The sequence below is a fragment of the Pundamilia nyererei genome, unplaced genomic scaffold, assembly GCF_000239375.1.
Source record: "Pundamilia nyererei isolate P.nyererei 1_Seehausen unplaced genomic scaffold, PunNye1.0 scaffold00019, whole genome shotgun sequence".
In the NCBI taxonomy this organism is placed as follows: Eukaryota; Metazoa; Chordata; class Actinopteri; order Cichliformes; family Cichlidae; genus Pundamilia; species Pundamilia nyererei.
Window position 1 is genome coordinate 1789596 of NW_005187420.1, and position 22783 is coordinate 1812378.

Consider the following 22783-nt stretch of genomic DNA (forward strand, 5'->3'; position numbering starts at 1 on the left):
CCAGTTAAAACAGTAAAATTGTCTTTCAGTGATGTCAATCCTGGAATTAAGTGCTAGACCAAAGACGTGATGAATGCCACAGCATGTGCTGTAAAATGAGTTAAAACAGCTCTTGTCTCCACAAGTGGTTTATTATTTGATTTGCCAAGGTTCTGCTTTGGATTTCCTCTCTAATTAAACTTGAATGAGCTCATTTACTGTACAAAGGGAGCATGGAGACAAGGACCAAGCAAAATTGCTTCCTTGCATGTCTTTGTGCCTATTAGTCAGTCTCATTTTCCCCCTTGCCTCCCTCTCCCTAATGCAACGTCTCTGCTCACTTTCTATTATTGTCCCAGAGGGCAATTGATTAACAGAGTAAACACTAAAATCCAGAATAAAAGTCCAGGCTGAAAGGGATGAAAGAATATTTATTTTGTCTTCAGCTTGGACAGTTGTATCAGAAGTGCAGCCAACTGAAAGAGGAAAAAGTGTGCATATAATTTGAGCTTTTATGTTAGGCAACATATTCATAAACTGTTTCATTAATTCACACTTTTTACGTAATATTAGAGTAACAGTTTTGTATATAGGAGATCACAGTTTGGTATGCTGATCTGTGTACCAGCAGCATACCAAAACAATCATGTTGGAAGAATCAGTGAAATTCCAGATTATGTTTACTTGCAACATTTCTGTAAATTGAATACCATTGTCACCGATGTTCCCTCTAAGCTGCGCGGGTGCGCAATTGCGCATTGCTGGCACAGTCTCTGCGCACAGAAAACCTGCGTTGTGCACAAAAAAAATCTAGCCTGAATTGAAATTAAAATTAATACATTAACATATCACAACAATAACATCATCACTTCTGTTTGGTATGATGACATTAAATGTCTTTAACAACGTGTGTAGTTGTTGCAACTGCCTTCTCCATGACATGTTATTTACAATTTAGAAAACCTTAAATTTTCTAAAGCTTTTACTAAAGTCTGACTTTTCTTGAGGCATCTAATAACTCCTTTTTGGAGTATTACCTCTTATCATAGCAAATAAACATGTTAGAAATTTGTATATGGCCCAGTCACACTCAAGTAAAAACGAGGACAATGACTGGGGAAAATCAGTAGTTGTGTGGTATTTAATATTTCTACGTTCAGTGACAATTTACAAGCAGTTACGATGACGCGCTGGATGCCCAGAGGGTGACTATCCGACTCCCTCAGTCAGAAGGAGGTTCCACTGTTGACGATTTATCTCGGTTAACTGCTTAATTTGCAACTTAAAACCATTCAATCATGAACTGATAGCAGGGTGACTTTGTCTTAACGCTGGTTCGTTTTGTTTTCACCATTTCAAAAACAACAAGGTCACAAGTTTAGTTGTGTGTTCCCTCTAGCCACTGTTTTCCCCAGTGTGATTGTAGCATTAGCCAGCCTGCAACGAGTCTGCCAGTATTTAAAATAAAGAATCCAACTTCCAGTTCCTGCTATTTGGTATATTTGCCATTCCATCGGATTAAAGCTACCTAAGGACATGAACTACAACATAATTCTTTAAATCCTGTGCTGTACACTATACAAACCATAGACATTAGGCATTCAGTCATACTTTCCAGTTAGATATTTAACCCACTGATAACTGAAAATTACAGGTCTTTACAAACTCTCAAAGACATAAAGCCATGTGATCAGTGCCTCTCCATTGGTGAATCATATAGATTCAGCAGCTTGAGACTGTGTAGCGCAGTCAATGCACCGTGTTTACCTGCACTGAAATGTAATGCTGCAAACACATCATTCAGTCTTAGGTGATTGTGTCAGCTGTAGCTAGGAGGTTGGTGCATTTGTTAGCTACTTGAATGACCTCCACCTTCACAGAATGCATTATATTACTAGTAATTACTTCTTATTTAACTGCACCGGTTAGCAGCTTGCTTTTGAGGGATGTTGGCTGAATACATGAAAGGCAGGTTTTCATGTGTAGTTAAATGAGGGTGACAAACTTCATCACCCCTGTTGACCGCTCGTCTTATGTGAAATGGGAGAAAAGCATCTGAATGGGTTCCTTTTCTGATTTGGGTGCTTGTGTTTTATTTCTTTCCATCAGTTACTTTATTCTGAACAAGCGAACTGGTTTCCTGATCATCAAAGAGAACGCCCCACCAGGCACCTACCAGTTCCAGGTTCGGGTGTCAGATGGAATTTGGCCAGATGCTGTCTCCACTGTTACCGTACACGTGAGGGAACTCCGAGATGACGCCATCTACAACTCGGGGTCACTTCGCCTGGCAGGTAAGATTAACTCTGCAGTGACACGTGAACATGCTCCCTGCTGTCTGAGCCTCCAAATGAGTAGTTCACTAGTTCTCGTAGCGTCTGAAAGTAACTTTCTTGACTTTCTGACCAAAACATATTGTAAAAGGAAAAAAGGTCTACCAACCTACCATGTAGCCAAAGCAAGAACATGTGTTTTGTATCATATTCAGTACATTTGTTTGAGAAATAAAAGATGAAATTCTCAGGCACAAATTTATTGCATGCTCTAATTCTCTAATCAGCTTGTTTAGGTTAGGGGTGTGGATTGATTTGCTAGGATTAGGCAAACGTGTTAGACTTTGGTAATGGCTGTGACTCATGAGATGGAGTGAGTTGTCCACCATTTGGAATGTTGGGGGATCAAGTTCTCCACTTACTCCAGCCACAAACTCTATATTTTGTCTTTTATCTGGTTTTTAATTAATGTAACTGTGACCCGAAGATCAAAAGTATGTTGGATTGGTGCTGTTGGTCAAATAAATCTTGTAATGACCAGATATTGAAATATCTATGGGTTTTTTGTTATTTGTAAGGTACAAATGACTTCTGTCACTGTCTCTGAAGCTAATAGTTCACTAATTATGCAGTATATAAAACAGTAAATATGCATTTTTTGGCTTGGTACAGCAACTTATTTACCGATCAGAAAGTCAGGGGATCAGTCCTGTGTGAATGTTAGAAAGCACTTAGGCATAGAAGCAATGTATTAGGGCTGCCACGATTAGTCGACTAGTCACGATTACGTCGACTATCAAAATCGTCGACGACTGATTTAATAGTCGACGCGTCGTTTGAAGCTTTGTAAGATCCCAAAAGACGCAGGAATAAGTAGCAGGATTTAAGAGTGTAATAACGGACTGAAACAGAAGATGGCAGCACTGCATATACAAGGATGCCAGCTGCCGTTAAACCCCGAAGAAGAAGAAGTAGCTCTGTCCCAGAATTCATAGCGCACCCCAGCTCAGTTTCCAACAATGGCGGCAGCTAGTTAGTTTTAACTTTACTCTTATTATTCATTCTGGGTCACAAAATAAACGTTTAACATATTTTCAGGTGAGAATGTAGCTGTGTAAACCTCAAATATCTGCTCAGTTTATCAAGACACCACATATTTTCAAAAGCGCTCCGACGTTTTCGGAGACGTCTGTTACCCACTAGCTCGATAGCTAGCCGGGGGCAAGGCTAACTAGAGCCGTGAGAACACCGGACTCCCGGCAAATCGTTTTCAAACCCACCGCCGTCTTTCGCTACTCAGGTTAAACATATATGAGTCACTTAGATAACTTAAACATGTTATTGTTTGTCTTTTTTTAGTATTTTATTTGTTCCTGAGTAAATCGGTTTGGCTGAGATTAAAGTTATAGTTTTTACACAGCTGAATAAACGTCAAACAGACAACTGATTATCAGAAGTGTGAGATGCTCGAGAATTTACTCCGGTGTCCTGTTATATTTTAGATAGCAAGGAGTTTATTAAACTTCACCGAAACAATCTGCAAATTTCATTAAAATTTAATAAACTATCATCTTGTCTTTATTGTTAGTTAGCACAGACCTTACACACTTGAAGCTGTAAGCTAATGATAGTTATATAAGAGCAGATGCTGCTGGTGCAATAAGCTGTACGTTTTACGTCCAATGGATGATGATCTGATTAGTCGACTAATCGCAAAAATAATCGGTGACTAGTCGACTATCAAAATAATCGTTTGTGGCAGCCCTACAATGTATGAATGTGTGTAACTGCGTGAATGAGACCTGCAGTAGAAAGAGCTTTGAGTGCTCAGCAGAGTAGAAAGGTGCTATCTAAGTCCCAGTCCAGCACCATACTTCCTGTCTTGAATAAATTCAGTGAAGATGAGACAATGTGTGCAGAATGCTGTAAATCACAATTAAGTTAGAGCTGTGAACATTATACCCTGGAGAGTATTAACTTGATCTCCCCCTAAAGAGACTATAAATCCATATGCTTCTGAGTCTGCAAAAACCTGTACTTGACTAATTTACACTTGAGCTTTGGGGTTTTTAATTTTCCACTAAGTTGCATCAGTTTTGTTACAACATATCAAAGTACGTGACACATTTCATTATGACCTACCAAGCTCACATTTCCATCTTCGCACTTGTCATCAGCCTGCATTCTTTCTCGCTCTGATTGATGGTCTGTGACAGTCACACTCTACATTACCTACAGCAACAGGTAAAACCTATATTAATACCAACTAAATAATATTTTGAGGAATATGCTCATTATTTGTAGACTCATCTCCAGGCATACAAAATGAATGCAGGCTGATTACTGTTTGTTTCCAGTGTTTCCAAAAATTCCAACGCTCCAAGGTAAAGATGTTTTTTTAAGTGAAAGATTACGCCCATTATTAATTCCTCTCGTCTGACTCGTGGGATCTCAGTTGTTGTCAGTGCTCGCACAGAGAAGCCTATTTCCATTACTTATGCTGGTAAAATAATTAGTCGAGGTTTTGCTCAGCCAGCACATTCTCTTCACATGTTCAGCAGCATCCATCATTACCTGATGTACGGCACATCGGCTGTCTGCTCAGAATTAAATTCGCTTTAGAGAAATGGGACATGGCTGAAGGATTTTTATGATTTCCGAGATATTGAAATAGAAGCAGACAGAGAGGCCAGCGGATGCTCTCCGAAGATGAGAGGAGAGCAGAGGGAGAGAAGGAAGAAAAGTGTGGAAGCGAGAGTCGAGCATAAAAGGATTTTCTTCTCATTCTAAAAGAAGGTTGAGATAAATTAATGTGCACAGAGAAGGCACGGTGGAGAACAGCTGGCACACACATTCCAATATTTGTAGAAACGTAGACTGTGTTTTTTAAGATGAATAATGGAAACTGAAATGAAATAATTGCACAATTAAAGTCTCCATGTAGTTATTTGTTTTTGTAATTTTCACTCGTTTAATTTAGAAAAATACACTTAGATTTGTCAGCAACTTCTCCCTGTAGGGTGCGCCTTCACTGAAGATTTTTAAATGGTTCCACTGTCATCAAAGGGCTCTTAGCTGTAGAGTGCATTGATTTAATAGACCCTGGTTCTATCATAGGGACTTGAATTGAGAGCCAGAGAGCACCAGTGTCAGACACCACTCTGAATACTCTGTCAAAACTACTCAAATGCTTTTAACCTGCAGTTCAGCAAGGAGCAAACTCGCGAAACATGTAAGTTAGTGGTTTCATAACAAAATGTAATACAAGGATTAATGACTCTGAGATCATCTCGAGTTGCAGACTGCACACTGGCAACACAGGTGTGTGTGTGTGCGTGTGTGTGCGTGTTTGTGTGTAGGATATGCAACCGTAATTTCCAGGTTTTTTTTGGTGCTTTGAAGTAAACACTCTCATTGATTCACAGTCTCAAGGATTATGAAAATATTCTACTTATAGCATTACTTACACCCTCCTTGACATTTTAAATCCCATTTCAAGAACAAATGTGGAATTCAATAAGGGTGCACAAAGAAAGGACTAGTTAAATCTGCCTTGCTGAGATTAAGGCTCCCTCTCAGTCCCCCTGCTCCATTTCTCAATATTGATGGAAAGGTAAAAAATGTAGTAAACAAAAAGTCCTTGAAATGTCCACATAACACAAGCAGAGAGTAAAATGCATGGTGCTCAGGGGGGAGCAGAGTGCGAAACACACGATGAGTAACTGCTTAAAACCAGCTGATGCAGTTTTCCAAACATGAGGACTTTATAAACTATTCCTGCCAGGAGAGTTGTCCTTTGGCAGATGCGTTGTTGAGAAGTGCGAAAGTCCTCGCTCTCTCTCTTCTCACGTCTGTCTACGCTCCAGGGTGCCTGTATTGTGGGATCAATATGCAGAAATTGGGAAGATATATTAGTTTGTTATTATATGTGAGATTCTGGAGACTTCTTTCACTGATCACACTGTAGTCATCTAATGCTGCCCCAGTGAATGGAGGTTGTTGTTCCACGAAAAAATAACTAAAATTCAATCATGAAAGTGCATTTTCTGTTTAATGAACCAGATAAGTAGGATAGGGAAGGTGACGAGGTCTCATACAGCAGGCTGCTACGCTAACAACACTTCCACATCCATTTTCTGAATTAACTCATGACTTTTTTTCCCCAATTAAAGGGTCTGAAGAGCTGATAAACCTGATATCATTAGATTGGCTCTACTTATGCTGGAAGAATTTAAATTTAAAAACTGAAAATGCTATTACACATTAAGTGTTTAGATGTTTAGCATTTAAAGATGAAAAATGAAGAAAAGGTACAGTCGATTCAGACAGAGTGTAGTGAGATGACTGCACGTGAGATAGTTGCAACTGACCCTCTTGCATATGCATATATAGATGCAAAATAAAGGGAGGAAAATATTTAAATCAATCTAGCAAATTGCTTCACTCACATTTGCAAAATGTTTTACTAATTGCACCGGCATTTACCGCCCTTAAAAAAACGGGGGAGGCATAGCAGAGATTTAGATGTGTGTGCTTGAAGAGGCATTTCTCCACTCGGGTCAATTTATTTGGAATGCCAGACAGAGATGTGATAGAAATGTAGAGATTACCAAGCCATCTAATTGCAAGTTTGCTCAGTGAAGTCAGGAATGACCTGGAAGCTCCAACCAAAAGGAGCCATGCAATAGCAGTAGCAAAGAACATCCAAATCTTCGTTTTTTTGGCATCGTGTTCTTCTCAACATACTGTGGCTTCTGTGACAGGAATTTCACAGCCTGTACGATGACATTCAGAGCAAGTTGGCTAAACAACAGAGAGAAAATGTTGACGTTGGACCTTGAAAAAAATTCAGGCCCTGGATGGACATCAGGCATAGGAAGTCTAAATAGCAGCCCTGTTATGTATTGAAATAGTTTGAGGTTGTTGTTTTTTGTTTGTTATCATCAAACCTGTCTGATCAATCCATTTACATTTATAATCTCAAAGATATTTCTCCTTAATAAAGTTTTGTCACACTTAAATAAACAGCAAAATGTTAAATTAATAAAATGCTTATAATTTCAGGACCATGGACAGCGCAGAAGCTGTGCTCACTCAGAGTATAGAAATAAACGTTTCCAATTTGTTTTGTCCCCTGAAGGATATATGTTGTCCTAATACAAGAATGCTACAGAGCCCAATGTCCAAATATTGTCATAGATCTTACAGTCCTACATTGAAGCCTGTTTCTATTATAACAACTCTTTCTGCCAGAATATCTAAATATCATCTCTTAGTTTTCAACCTCGTGCTAAATTGCGGGATTCTTGGCAGATTTGACATGTCATTGGAATGAACTGACTGCACCTTTGTTTAGAACACAAAACTTTTGTCAATCACCATGAAACTATTTGGGGATTGCACTCACACGCTATTTTGCACCGCTTAGTAAATGTGACCCTTGGGCATTTACCAGGCAGTGAGTGGAATGAAAATCCTTTTCGAAGCAAGTCTCACCACTCAGCATTCTGAAATGCATTTGTGTGTTTATTTTGGTCGTTATATTGAATCATTATCTATTTTATTTTACTTTTAAGCTGAACATTTATTATGTTTCTTATACGACAGGAAAACTGTATATTATAGGTAATAAATTTGCACACTACACTGCAGCCCTAATCAGCACGTTCCCAGAAAAGTGCACACTGTACAGCACCATACATACACACCAGTATACAAGTATAAATGCAGTGACGTTGCCCACTATGGCATGGGCTGTATGGCAGCTCAACACAGGACTATACATCAGGCTTCAGACATATCTGCAGCACCTTAATAAGCCCTGTCAGCATGTACTCCACAGCGGCTGTGGCTGCTTGCTGCTATTATTAATTCTTACATACTTCAAGAGTCTCGCTTCCCAGAAAACTAGACCTGCGTCACACATAGGTTCCCTAAAATGAAAAGAGGATTACTCCACCTCTGATTTCAGCCTTTCTCATCAATTAACCAAGAGCACAGTCGAAACAAGGATCTAGCTGATGCTTCAAAGCATCAGCTGTGAGAGGAAGCTCTGTTCAGTCAATTGCATGCTTTGTCTGATGTTTGAGCAGGAAGCGGCAAACATTTCTCTGCTGATTGTTCATCATATAGTCATTTGATAACGGAGATTGTTATTTTCTTCCCATAGGTCAGTCGGATAAGCCGCGCACTGTAATCTTGTGGTCAAATGGAAAAGTCTGGCTTGCTAGAGATTGAACTCAACCTTGTTGTTCTGATCCTGGGAAAGATAGTGTGAAAGTTTACCTTCTGTTCCCTTCAGCTGCTCCTCTAATCACTGAAAGGAGTCCTGAACTGAAGCTGGTTTAGAATTCATGAAATCATTAGAACTTTTTGTCAGTCATCCACAAGAAGTTTTGATTTTTCATATACGGTATGAGAGCTTGAAGTTAATCGTGTATTTCAGTGGCTATGATAAAGACAAATAATGACTTTGAGCACAATGAAGCCAACAAAGAATTATGTTTAAATGTGCTTAAATAACAATATGCTTTTTTTGTCCTTATTAATACTTTGTGTGTTATTATGTTTGAAAGAAAAACGGTAAATCTAGTAATTATATAAAAAGCGGTGTGTTTTTATATAATTACTAGATTTAATCAGGATTTCCAAAACATTTACAGCATTTGTCTTTTATGGAAGATACAATGCCACCAGCCTCTCCTTGGTGTTTTGCTTTATCAAAGCATTTTGTTAAAGAAAACATTCTTGGAATCTTACAAGTAATCATGAGGGCTTCAGAAAATCCTCATTTGTTTGACCTCTTCTGAAGGACTGCAAAAAAGACAAAGCCACAGTTAGTTCTCATTCTTTTGTCTCAGTTATTCATATAAAACTTCATCATATAAAGTAAGTATTTGGCCCTTTTGTGTCTATTTAAGGGACAGCTGTGGCTCAGAAGTTAGAGCGTCTGGCTCCCTCCCCGCATATCAAAGTGTCCTTGGGCGAGATACTGAATCTCGTATAAACGCCTCAGATCCAGCCAAATATGTGATAGAATAAACTGTGTGAGTGTGTGTGTGCGAATGTGGCATGTAGTGCAAAGCGCTTTGAGTGGTTGATAAGACTAGGATAGTGCCATATAAACGCAGTCCATTTACCATTTATTTGTGTAAAATCACAAGCCTTGAGGCAGGAGGGCATCTGTGCACCGCCTCCAATGAAGCCTCTGGGAAGGAGAAAGCAGAAGTCAGTTGTGAGGTTGGATCAAAGCCAGGTGCAAAGGCTGCCACACTGCGTTAGGAGTTACTACCCTCTCCCCCCGCCAGCCCCTATCCCTCCTGACTGTCTCTCTGTCTGCCTGTGTCCTTGTTTCTCCCTCTGGACTGACTGATGGGAGCTGACATTAGCCTCGATCCCTCACGTTGTATCCGCTGAGCCCATTCTGAGCCCCCTGTCTTGTCTCTTAATGCCTAGGCTCTGTCTCCTTCTCTATGCTCACAAACCTAATCACCCTGCCCACCCCTTTATATATATATATATATGTGTGTGTGTGTGCATTCTTTTACTTCGTTCTCTGTGAGATTAACTTTGAGTCTCGTAGTGCTGATAACAATGAAATTAGTTTGGGTTTTCTTACGTAGAGCAGTTTGTTAGTCCTGGTCCTTTGTGTATTGGCTCCCATCTACATGTTAACTTGCACAATTGAAATGTTTTTGTTAACAGCTCTACCTGCTTAGACTCTGGCCTCAAAGATATTCCTTCCTTTTAAGCATTTGCCTTCTTAAGCTCAAAATTCCCTGGAAGATCTAAGAGTTAACCAAAGTCTGAAATATATTTTTGCAGTTCTCTGAGATCTTAAGCTGAAATTCCATTAGTAAAGGTTAAACACATTGAGACTGACTGAGATTACATATATGAAACAGCCTTTACATTTAAAAGTCATTTCATGTGGTAATATTTCAAAGTAATCTAAACTAACCAAAGCCTTGAGTTTTGTGTAACCAAACCCATCACATTTAGGTGACTATTACTATTGTGACTATTATTAGTTATAATCTGAATCTGCTAGATTAGAAAATTGTTAACAAAAGGACTTCTGGGATGTCATGCTAGGAGAAGCAGCCTGATTCTCCTGCTGTGGAAGAGAAACAAACAGCCAAACAATTAATGCAAACTGCCTTTGAGAAAACCTACCATGTCTGCTCAAACCAAACAGGCAGAAAAGAAAGCAAAGCCACAAGAAAAAGATGATAAACAAGACCAAATGGACACCGGTGAGACATGGATTGAAGAAAACATGGCTGCTGTGCTAACTGAGTTGCACAACTCATGAAAGAGCACACTCAGGCCTCCCTAGACACAGAGGCCACTTTATTGAGGGTGGAAGCCACTCTATGCGATGTGGAGTGTACTGGAGTGTACAACAAAACTAGAACAAGAAGTTGTGAATATTGAACAGAGACTGAGTGAAGTAGAGGACAAAATACTCCAACATGTAAGAGCTGTTTGTTATTTAGGACACAGATAAGAGAAGTTATGGGTCAAGTATGATGACCTGGAGTCAAGATCAAGATGGGACAACCTACACACGCTGTGAAAGAAGACGGGGAATATGAGAATGAAATGAGTGATCTCTTAACAAACCTCCTGCTCACATCACTCGAACTAATGGAGGATGTAGACCTGTGTCAAAACAGGTCTCACATCCCAAACCACGAAGCTGAAGCACTTTGCCCCTCCAAGATCCATTACAGTGAGATATTTCTGACTACAGAGCTGAAGAAAAGATACTCGACTAAGCTTGGAGAACACGGTGGTTGACATATCAAGAGTTTTTGTACAAAACCTTGACTGTTATGGGAATGTGGACTGGATAATGGTTATACGTATAACGCCAGACTCACATGTCAAAGGGAAGGGTTGTTGTTCAGAGAGGGGTCAGCCAAGGTGGTCGACTCCAGTTCTCTGCTTTAAATATTAAACCTAAATTAAATATGGCAGAATTACAACATTAAAGCTGTAAATGATGATATGACCTCGTTTCTTCTATCCCTATTCCCTAACTTAGAAAGGTTATCGGATCAGTCAATCGAAATCTCAGACACTGATGTTGGTGGGACACTGGCCTACATCTAGAGTTCAGATAGGGATCGTCATAACCTCTGACATGTTTCAAAGCTAACTATCGAAAGCTGATGGGTGAAATAAAAGCCAGCCTAAAAACATGTGGGACAAGTAGAAACAATACACATGAATGGATTACCTAGATTACTCGTTTTGTTTCGGTCTTTATCTGACCTACATTTAAAATAATAAATAAATGACTATCTAAAGTCATTTAGAAAAAAACAAACAAACTGGAATTGAATTTGAATACCTGAGAAAAAAAAATTGGGCAGCCCAGCTCAAGTCAGTGCTTACATGAATATCTCAAGATAACGAAACCAACTGGGTCAGGATGGAAAAGAGTGAGGGCTCCACATATTTTAGATATAATCCCATTCAAGAGTGAAGATATCAGGAGAGGAAATAATTCATGACAAGGTAAAAAAAAATCCCCACTGTGAGAAAAAACTAAGATTCTCAACTTCAGCTTCCAGCAGGTGAGGATTGCACATAACTCTCACTTTATTCCCTCCCGACTAGAAGCAGGGTTTAGAAAGTGGGAATGAAACAGCTCGATACTCTTGGACCAGATGTTTGAAGCAGAAGACCTGGTGTTCTTTGAGCAGCTTCAGCACAAATATAATAAATGTGATCATCCACCACATTATTTTTCAGCTGTCGAGAAAGGCAAAAAATGGGACAAGCTGCATGCCGTGCCATTAAAATATGAAGCAATTTGTTACCATTAACACCCCCCACCCGCTCCAAGCCCTTGTCACATCAAAATTTGTGAACATCTCAGGTCAGTGGTGGAGGAACTGTGGCTTGGTAAGAGAACACACACAAACTATCAGACTACTGCCAACATATACAAAATGAATTCATAAAGAGAAGTGTCCTTAAACCATCTTACTCTGTATATAATGGGCCAACTGCCAGAAGGATTAAAAGGCGACAATAGGATATTCCTACTGAGAGTCTTTTTATTAGTTGATAAGAAGATGATCACAATCTCATGGATGCGGCCGCAGCCTCCCACAGTGGATCGATGGAGGGAGAAGGTTAAGAAGGTTTGCTACATGGACAGCATACTACGAGATAACAACTAAAACTGGATATATTCTCAATAAAATGGGTCCCAGTTGTCTCTTGTTTCCTCATTTGAGAATATTTTTTTCCTCTTCTGTTTTTGGTGCTAGTGTTGTTAGGATTGTTGAATGCCATAATTTGTTTGTTTAGGTTTCATTTCTCTCATGTCATGTGACTACATAGCTAAATATGGACATTACACTCTGTTGCACTTATGCTGTGTGTGTGAAAAAGAGACGTGATTGATTGGACGGTCTGATTTCACTTGATGAATGGAAATAAAAAGTTCAAAAAGAGAACAGAAAGTTGTTATCTACCCAGCAGGGGTGCCACACGGAGCTATCTCTCTGACTCTTTTGCTCCTTTATTTCATCCAAGCTGTCTAAGCTGTGTTTCTCAGGCATTTGCAGCATCCTTTAAACCTGTGGGCTCCATAAACCTCATCATTCCCATCATTGTTCATTGTTGATCTGCTCTTTCTCTACGTACAGGATGAGGTCATTACTTTATAAAACATCACAAGTGTTTAGATGCATAAAAACTGTCCATATTTTGAATAGAACATTGGTATGAACATGGATCTGAGTTAGAGTTTAGCTCAGTGGAGCAAAAAATTCAAATTATTTAACACAAGATTTCATTTTGTTGATTTCAGTCCTGACACATAGGATCTGTCCATAATCTTCAAAAAGTATATTTTGCTTATTCTAGCTCTGTATTAATTTGTGTATTGTCTGTTATCAATATCCAGTGTTTTTCTACACACAGACTTTAATTGGCTGCACACTGGCTGCCAAAGTATATTTTGTAAGTCATATTTTAGCTGTTACTTTCTTGGTCTCATTTTGAATGTTGAAGGTTCACTGGATTGTGAATAATATATGTGAATGTTTGATAGAGTGCGCTGAAGTGTAGAAGTGCTTGTATGAATAGGTGAATGAGGCTCAAACAGAGTAGAAAAGCGCTATATAAGAACTAATCCATAAAGTTGCCTTTGTTCGTCTGCTGGTTTGTTTGGCTGTGGATATGATTTGGCTGTTAAGGCTGGTTGGAACAAGCTAAACTGATACCAATCTGGGCTTTTTTTAGTCTGTGTGTCGAATTATTTCTTGACTTTCTACTGCATTTGTTGTTCTTTCCATCCATTATCAATAGTCGCAGTGAATTCCTGTACACTGAAAATTCTGCAGAGATAATTTTATTCTGTACTGTTGGATAACATTGGTACTCTGCTGAATTCTCACTGACTAATGCTGACTGCTTTTTGCAGGTGCGTACAACAACACCTGGGTGTTAACATTAAAAAGCAAATAATTTTAACTTCAACTTTCCCAATTATGGTGCTGTATGGGAAGCTTTAAATGTGGTGCTCATTTAATCTCTATAAAGGCAAAATTGTCCGTGCCACTCCTTCAATTATTTGCATATACACAGTGCCAGCTTCTGGTTATTATTCATGATTGTTTTGATCCAAAATCTGATGATAAGTGGTGTCTCATGGGAGTTGCAGGGCCATCTACTGCCAGAGATTTGGTTACTGCTGCCCAGATATTCACTGTGTTGGCCAGGTTAATGCTCCTACCTGACAGACTAAACGTCTGTCAGCTAGGATCGCCTGTCCAGTCTTTGAACATTTGTACGAGTCTTTGGGGTAATTTTTACATTTTGAACAACTGGAGTCAGACTGGCACTGAGAAGCAAAAGAAGAGCAACATTTTTCCCTCAAAGCTTCACAGCATTTTATGATTAGAACCGAATACAAAATGAGCAAATACGTTTATTGAGAGGAACTGAAATCAAACTCCTGAGCACTTTCTTCACCAACAAACATACTGTAGGCGCACTGAAACAAACAGACGCAAAATAACTTACAAACAAGTGATTTTATCAGATACAGTAAGCCTTTTGAAATAATTTATCATCATAGCTCTAGTCTGGAGTGTTGTGGACTATTTTTTACTTTAGCAGTTTGAAAATAATTGGATTTATCCTTGAGCAGGGGCGGAAATAATGAGGCCACTTACAGTTCCAATTCTCTGTGTGTGTATGTATGTATTGCTCAGACATCACAGCGAAGGAGTTCATTGAACTGAGGGGGAAGCAGCGGAGCCGCTACGAGCTGCTGGTGGACTTCCTGTCTGAGATGCTCTCGGTCCCACCTGATGATGTCAACATCTTTAGCCTCATGGACGTGAAGGAGCGAATGCTGGATGTTCGCTTTGCTGTGCATAGTGGCCCATCTTTCCTTCAGCCCGAGAAAATGCATGGTTACCTGGCCGCTCACAAGCAAAAGGTAGGTTAATCTTTGTTTATTTTAGGCTTTTCTCGACACTGACACTCAGTTTTCTCATAATAAAGGCCACTCAACCTGATTATTGGCCGATCTGTTGACAACACAACCTCTCGAATGACGCTCAGGTAATCTAACCAAGTGTACGTCAGTGAGCAAGTGCACTGCAACGCCACTTGAAGGGTAAGACACTCTGACATCTCACATGCACGTGAGTAAGCCTCCCAAAATTGGGTTGTGCTCTCTCACTGTATGGTTGCAGTTGTTGGTTGCAAGCACAAGTTTTGCCTCTGGCAGCGTTTTGGCTGATGTCTACATTAAAATCTAACATATCAGGTAGCAGTCAAAATCTGTGACGTTTTCTCAGTTTGCTGGATGCATGATGCGGGCCTGACAGTCACAATTCTAGACAATACAAAGAAACCAACCAACCAACCTAACTGCAGCAGAGATAAAACAAGTGCTGTGTCAGATTTGTCAGATGAATTCACCAGGAGCCGCAGATGGTGACTAACAAAACAACCAGCTACCTAAAGTACAGCACTGCATATAAAACACTCCCCCTAAGCCTGTCACACAGGTGCTGTCACCAGATCTCCACACCACTGATCTGTCATCGGGTTTAGTTTAGATTAGGTTTATATAATAACATATTGTGTTAAGATAACCAAAATATCACTGCTTTGTTAATGTAGACCTAGTATTCTTACTGTGCCTGGAACTGGAAATACATCCAGGTCAACATTAGATAGCTAGCAAATGTTAGCTAATTAGCCCTAATTAGCACTGACTTCTTATTCATTTCCAAAATGCCAGCATAACTGACACACCCAGTTCAAAAACACACATAATTTTCTGTACTTTTGTATGTTTCCACCTTGCTGGCGGTTTAACTGGAGAGACTTTACACAAAATGTATTTAAAGCATCACCGAAGTCGGCACACTTGTCTCCTGCTTTGGAAAAACACATTTGACCTGATTTCTATGCTCAAAGCCTTTATGAGAGAAAAACATATAGTTTATCTTCTATGCCTCTATAACTATACCTGACTGTGGTTTTCCCTCCCCTGACCCATCAAATGCCAGAGTGTGGCTGTGTTGTGTACAGCTGTGTCATTTGACACCTGTAGCACACACTGTGCCCCTGAGACAGAAGGACCTGTCACGGTACAGCAGCTGCCAATCCAGGAAGCAAAATGATAACATTGCTGCTTGATGGCCACGTAGGTGCAGAGAGAAAGCACAGTGTATTCTGACTTGGTGATGCTCATCAGGCTACCTATCGAAACTGCTAGTTGTTGTCTGTAAACAATAAGCTGTCATAAATGGGGGAAACCTGTCTCACCTGCTTCCACAGCAGTGTAGGCGGTGCTGACATGCAGCAGTAATATTCACCAAATACTGCTTTCTGCTGTGATCTCTATTGCTTGAAAACAACTCCACTTTGCAGCCCTGACAGGCCAATTGACCTACAAAAAAAAAGCCCCAGTGCAGCAGTTGTCTGTATTTCCCACATACAGTTTAAGTGAAATAAGCTGCTTTCTGTGGGTTATGATTTTCTGCCTACAGCTGGTTCCAATCATAAATTCCTCATAACCATTATTAACCCACTGATAGTCTGTACATAGGTAATATTCATTTTTATAATCCTGATTTTTATGCTGATGATATCTTTGTATATGTGTTGACTCCACCACAAAACTGTACTCCCCCAAATGAAAGCTGCTTTTCAGGGCAGCACACCTCCAGTTGAGTCCATAATATTTGGGCTTTTTTTTTTTCATTTTGCACATTTTAAATGAACCCTTTTAAAGACTAAGAGCCACAATGTTCACAATCCTATCTATATTGGACAACATTACAAAAAATAGTAAACTGGGAAAAAAAATTATTATGCTTGCTTATTTTAGAGACAGAAAGATAAAGAAATTAATCTTTATGCTTGCACTGCCTTTAAATGACTGAATACTGTCCAATATGGTGCATTTTGATTAATTACTATCACCCCGACCTGTTAAATGAAAAAGACGAATGGTCTTAATTGGCAGCAGTATATCTGTGTTTTTATTTATTAGAACACAGATGCTCACTAATCAGTTCAGATATTCAACTTTCTTAGTTGAGGTCAGAGGCAATTATCCAATAAAGGGAGAGTTTGGACTCTCATCAAGACTGATAACTGGGGAATACTGGTTTCTGCTATACACCTAAATATTATGAAAGCTGAAAATATTTCTCCCTGTTTAACTTGAGGTCGGTTTTGTGTGGAGCGGAAATAACAGTTTTAAGTAAATGAATTTTCTTGAGTCTGCGTTGATGTAATTTGTTCAGGTCTCTCTAGCAAAAGAAATCTCGATTTTTGGCACAAATAAACTTAACCAAGTAACAAGTAAAAACAGATGCTCATTTGTACTGACAACTTCATTTATTTACTCTGCAGCACATTAGTGGTTGTGCATGACAAGAAAACAGGCTGGCACAGCCAAGTGAGCATCAAAAGTGTCTGAGAAATTGATGGATTTAGGTCATTTTCATCTACATCATGTCTCATTAAAGTGAAAGCAAACCTCGTAGGGAAAGACACCAGCCTTGACATCCAAACTCTTCAACTTAATTTCTTTTGCACAACACGTCTGTAAAGGATGTTTTTGACTGGCAGTTTTTGTAAGTGCAGGGTTATAAAATTGATGCCCTTTTTATTTATCATACATTAGCCTGGAAATAAATATGTGACAAGGCTGATGATACAAATGGTGTGGCAGCATCTGTTGGGCATTAGTTAGACATATGATTTAAAATGCTGAGTGAAGTTAACATTTGGTTCCTCCCATGAGTGACCTGTTGGTTATACGTTTTTACCCACTAAAGCACCATTAAAAAATGTAATCTGGTTCCACCCAGTTGCTGTAGCTCAACAACACACGTTCCCTTTCAAAACTATGAATCAATACATGCATATTGTTTATAAGCAACAACTTAAGCTGCTGTTGTTCATGAAAGCTTTGCTGCTTTTAATAATTTATAGTTTAGTCCAATCACTCCCTGACAGATATAAGCAGCAGTGATTCATAAAGCAGTGCTATAATTAGCAGTCCAATATTAAATGCATTTGAACAGATTCTGCAGTTCACATGCTCAGAAAGCTTGTGTTATTCAACACACTAGTAAGTGACAGAGTGGTGTACTGAGTGATGCTTTAAAAAGGTGTCTGATACGTTTTGTTTTGATGACATAATAATTAAAAAATGATTTCAATAGCAGAGATGAAATATTTGAACCAACCTTCATCTCCACAACCATCCAATCCAACAACATTCTCAGGGCTATGTGGATGACACATAGTCCTGTCTTACTTCATAAAAATCAGACATGAAGCTGTTTGTTACCTTTTTTTATTTGGTATTGTCATTTGGTATCTGAGTCTAAGGTTCTCCCTAGAACGTGAAATTAAAAGGTTTCCAGTGGAGTTTTCACAAAGAAATGAGTTATTAGATTGTTATATCCTTGACAGGTTTTCTTCTTCTTCATTGTCATATTTTTGCAAGATTTTGAGCTTACGGTGTATTCTTCCCTGAAAAGATTGTTGAGGGTAGTTGGTGCTATGTAATCCATCCATTCTTAACTGCTTATCCAATTCAGGGTCGCTGGGGGACCAGAGGCTGTCACAGCTGTCAAAGGGTGAAAGGTGGGCTACAGTCTATCAGAGGGCTAACACAGGAAGACGGACAATCATTCAAGCTCACGTTCACACCCACAGCCGATTCAGAATCACCCATTAAATTAACATGCATGTCTTTGGACTGTGGGAAGAAGCCTGAAAAACAAAAAGCAGAGAATATTAAGTAATATTTGGCCTTATCACTAGGCTCCATTAACAGGTTCATGAGGTGATTAGCAGTTTTACTTAGCTCCTGATTGTCTGATTGACAGTGGCATGCTGAGATTTCACTCAGTCTGTTCATGTCAAAATTTGCCTTTAATAGTTTAAGAAAACAGTTCACATATTTTTTGAAACCTTAAGGAAATCAAGATTGAAAGCAAAAAGCCCATGATACTGTTGTGCAAGTGCCAGCACTGAGTCTGACATGGACCTGATTCGAGAACCAATTTTTAGGCTGGAATCAGCTGGTAATTCAACACAAGTGTTTGGTGGAACCGTTCTCGTGTATCCAAATGAACCAGATCTGCTGTAAACAATGTAGAGTTGAATTTAACCACTCTGTGCACAGCAGGTGTGAAAACACCTCGGGGTGTGATCACATCTTGCGTGTTTCTCAAAAAGGGCGTTCAGTGTTTGCACTTTTCTCCAGCAGATTGCTTTTCAACTGTGTTTTTAACTTGGTCACATTCAGCATTAAGTGTACTGATCACATGGACTGTGAAGAAGTTACAGCTAAATACTGGAGTTAACCTTTCTATAGGCATTTGATTTCTATATAGTGGCTTCCTGAAACATCATATATCTTTGTCTCAGTAAAGTGGGCAACACTTGCTAATTGCGAGAAGTTATTATTTAGTAACATGTTTCTATTAAACTCACTAATGTCATAAATGTGGTTGTGTGGTTGCCATCTTTCCTTCATGATCATTTTTAATTTAACCTTTATTTATAAAAGTAGTCCCATACCACATCCACATCATTGTGGAGGTATTTTGGCTCACTCTTGTTCAGCAGCTTCGCTTTACTGCTTGCTTAGTGTTGCATGGTCGGAGCTCGGGGTGAATTCATTGGAACGTCCACTCCTGGAAAGACTTCTGTTTTTATAAAAGTGGTCACACTTATTCACAATTACCTATTAAGCTACGTTTGATTAGGCTGATACCTGTTCACATATAGAATAGGGGAAAGGTGTATTTAATTTCTCACACACCACATCGAGTCCTGTGAAAACCTTTTATTGTGCCTGTAAATGCTGGGATGTTGCAAAGCATTGTGCTAAATCTCCACTGTTTGTGTGAATCAGAAAGAAATGCTGTTGTTTTGTTCTAAAATGCTTTGCCCGTAAGCGTATTTTTGTCTTTGTTTGTTTCACTGTGATCTGTAAATTGTAAAGCACGCGTGATTGAAGTAGACTGACTGAATGTGGAAAAGCCGCTGAGCCATCATCTCAGGTTGTTCGTCATCTGCTTTGTGAACGGGCGGTGAGCTTCGTGATTACACTTGTGCTTATTTACATGAAAAGGAAATGAAAAGGGAATGTAGTGTTTTTAATGGTCAGGCTGTATGTTTCTAGAATGAGGTTTATGTCCTTATTTTAAACTATCTCGTTAATTTAAATAGAAAAATTGATACAAAAACGTTGTTAGTGGTTCATTTAGAACAGATGTTGCTTTCCTGAGCTCAAGGTCATCTTGTCCTCTTGTTTGACATTTCTATAAACATGATTTCATGAGAGAGAGAGTTCAGTCCTGAATGTTATTGCATTCCATTTTATTTTGCTTATACTCAACCCTATCTTAGCCTTTTGGACCAAATAAACATGCATAATTATGTTGCATTTGGCCTCCCGTACTAATGTACTGAACAGCATGTCAGTGTGTTGGATATACACATGTACATTTTAAACAGTTCAGCACTAGGACTTGACTTGCTGCATCAGGCTTCCCAGTTTGTAACGTCAGGGATGAGTATATTTATCCAAACAATCCACTTCTGGTTTAAAGCCCTTTTTTGTGTGATGCCATTTATGGTGTCCAAAGTTTTACCTCAGCCTTGTGTAAGAATTCAAATCATTTCTGGTATGTGGGACACGGGAAGGTGAGACCTGATTTTGACCGTTGTACTGGATTATTTCTGGGCCAACCAGGAAAAGAAAATATATTATACTTCATGGTCCATGAGTATGGAAAATCCATTTAAATCCAGCTTAATTTGACTCTAACAGAAATACACAGTGTGTAATATGCTTGTAATTCAGTACTCTGGCTATTGCACAAAAGAGAGGAAGAGGGGGGAAACAACAAAAAGAGAAAAGGAATCAGAGCTGTACTTTGTTGTGTACAGTTATATTTCTGTATTTAATCGTATATTGTATTTCTAAATTACATTTATAGAAAGGAAAGGTTGTATTAAAAAAATGCATTCCACCACTGCAGAAAAGGAGGTGGCAAAAAACAAACATTTTACTATATCACACTAATGCCCCCTGGTCGCTGGCTTCAGTCAGACCTCATTTCACGTTTCAGAAGTCTGAATGGAAGTAGGGGACCTGTGTGTGTGCATGTGTGTGTTTGAGAGAGCCTGAACCATAGACGTTGAATTGTATGCATTTCACAGCACAGAGAGCTGAACTGGTGTCCTCGGAGGGAAAGATGAGCTAGTTTGGATTTGCATGTGTGTGTCTGTCAGGGAGAAAACCGTGAGAATCCAGCTGTGGTCCCGGTGGTCAGCTCAGGTCATTCGCCACACTCAGCCCTCAGCCACGTTCTTTTCAGTTAACCTCTTGTTGTTTCACGTGACTATCAAAGGATGGAAAGATTTGCAAGTGTACTAATACGTTTCCAGGATGAGGAAAGCAGAGAGGGAGAGAAAGATGTGTAAGTGGTGAGGTAGCCGGGGCTTTCAGGTGTGATTTGTGAGGAGAGCGCGGAGCTTTTCATCTGAATTCAGCCAGGTTCTCCGGAGAAGACATTGATCAGAATGAGATGTGAAGCGTGGCGAGAGAGGATGAACGAGAGTCGGAGAGATTGGGGAGGGTGGGGGAGATTGTGAGGGGGTGGAGCTGGATGAGAAAGAAAGAGGGAAAGGAGGGGGGGTGTAGAAGATGAAGCAGTTCTTATTATTAATGTTCTCAATTCTCCTGTAATGCCTACTGTAGAAGTAGGAGGGTTTTTTAAAAAAAAGTCTTTATACCCTCTCTATTTCTGCTTGCTCTACCTCCATAATGGAAGTTATCCGTCAGTGTTTTCAATCCATCACGCTCTACTTGACTGCTAATGATACTACACTGGTTTTTGACTCTTTTTTTTTTTTTAAATCATCGGTATGGTGCTCAGATACCAAGGTTCATGTTGTCATTATAGTAATGTGGCCCCGAGGGCAAGGGAGAGGACTGAGGGAACTTCTTAATGCAGTGGAACAATAGTCCAAGGAACAATAGATCCCTTTGGTCCTTTATTCCTTGCTATACACACTGTTCTGCCTTTGAAATTCAGTGCATGTCTCAATGGAGACCAGATACAAAAGATGGAGCACGCTCATGTCTGTGCAGCCATTTAGGCTCCTGGGGATGCAAACTCCAATGGAGAGTACAGTAGTGTTATTTTAAAATAAATGTCTTTCAAAGTAAAATGATTTAAAAACGAATGACAGATCAGCGCACGCTGCAACTGCAAAGAAGTTTAAAAAGTTGTGCATTATGTATAAATAAGAAATATTGGATGAGAGAGAGGGAAACATCAAATCTCTTCTTCTTTTGTGAGTATTTTGAAATGCCTTGTTGGTGTGCCAGAGTAACAAGAAATACTAGAATGAGCAAAGCCCTCCATCTGGTGCCGCTGAATAGGACGAGACCAATGTAGTGATTTCCTGCACACATGGCTGTGTAAGACGCTAGCAGACAAAAATTATTATAAAGTTATTTTCAGCTCACCCACTGCTTTAAGAACCAACTGACAGCCAGCATGACTCTGACTCCACCGCAAAGCACCTTATCCCCAGATATCTTACTCCTCCTCATACTCCCTGTGTCTGCCATTCCCCTCTCCATTGTACCCCTTTCTCTCCTTTCCCTGCGGCATAGTCTGCCTCTCACAATTTGATTTATGTGCTCAGTGTGTCGCAAACACTTTTGCTAAACTGAATACATACAAACATACAGTCTCTGTCTCGCACCTCCATTTATACCGCTCTCCACCAAGTTCAAACCATGTCATCTTAACCGTTTGTAAAAATGTTTGAACATCTAAGCTGTAGAAACCAGCACAAGTAGTTCTCTTATGCAGGTCACGTTTCAGTCTACTGCAAAGGATGACGTTTGCCCTCCAGTTCCAGCAAATATTCAAGACAATTAGAACTTTTTAGCAGCTACACTCAAAAACGTTCGCCCCTGCTGGATTCCATTA

General features: G+C 39.5%; 1 protein-coding gene across 1 annotated transcript in view; it reads left to right on the forward strand.

The window, feature by feature from the left end:
• Positions 1–22783, forward strand: part of LOC102206054 (neural-cadherin-like) — a 366907-nt gene that overhangs the window by 232957 nt on the left and 111167 nt on the right. The window contains exons 26-27 of the mRNA XM_005726436.2: positions 2089–2273; positions 14492–14721. Coding sequence (XP_005726493.2) covers positions 2089–2273; positions 14492–14721 — 415 coding nt within the window. The remainder of the gene's footprint in view (positions 1–2088; positions 2274–14491; positions 14722–22783) is intronic.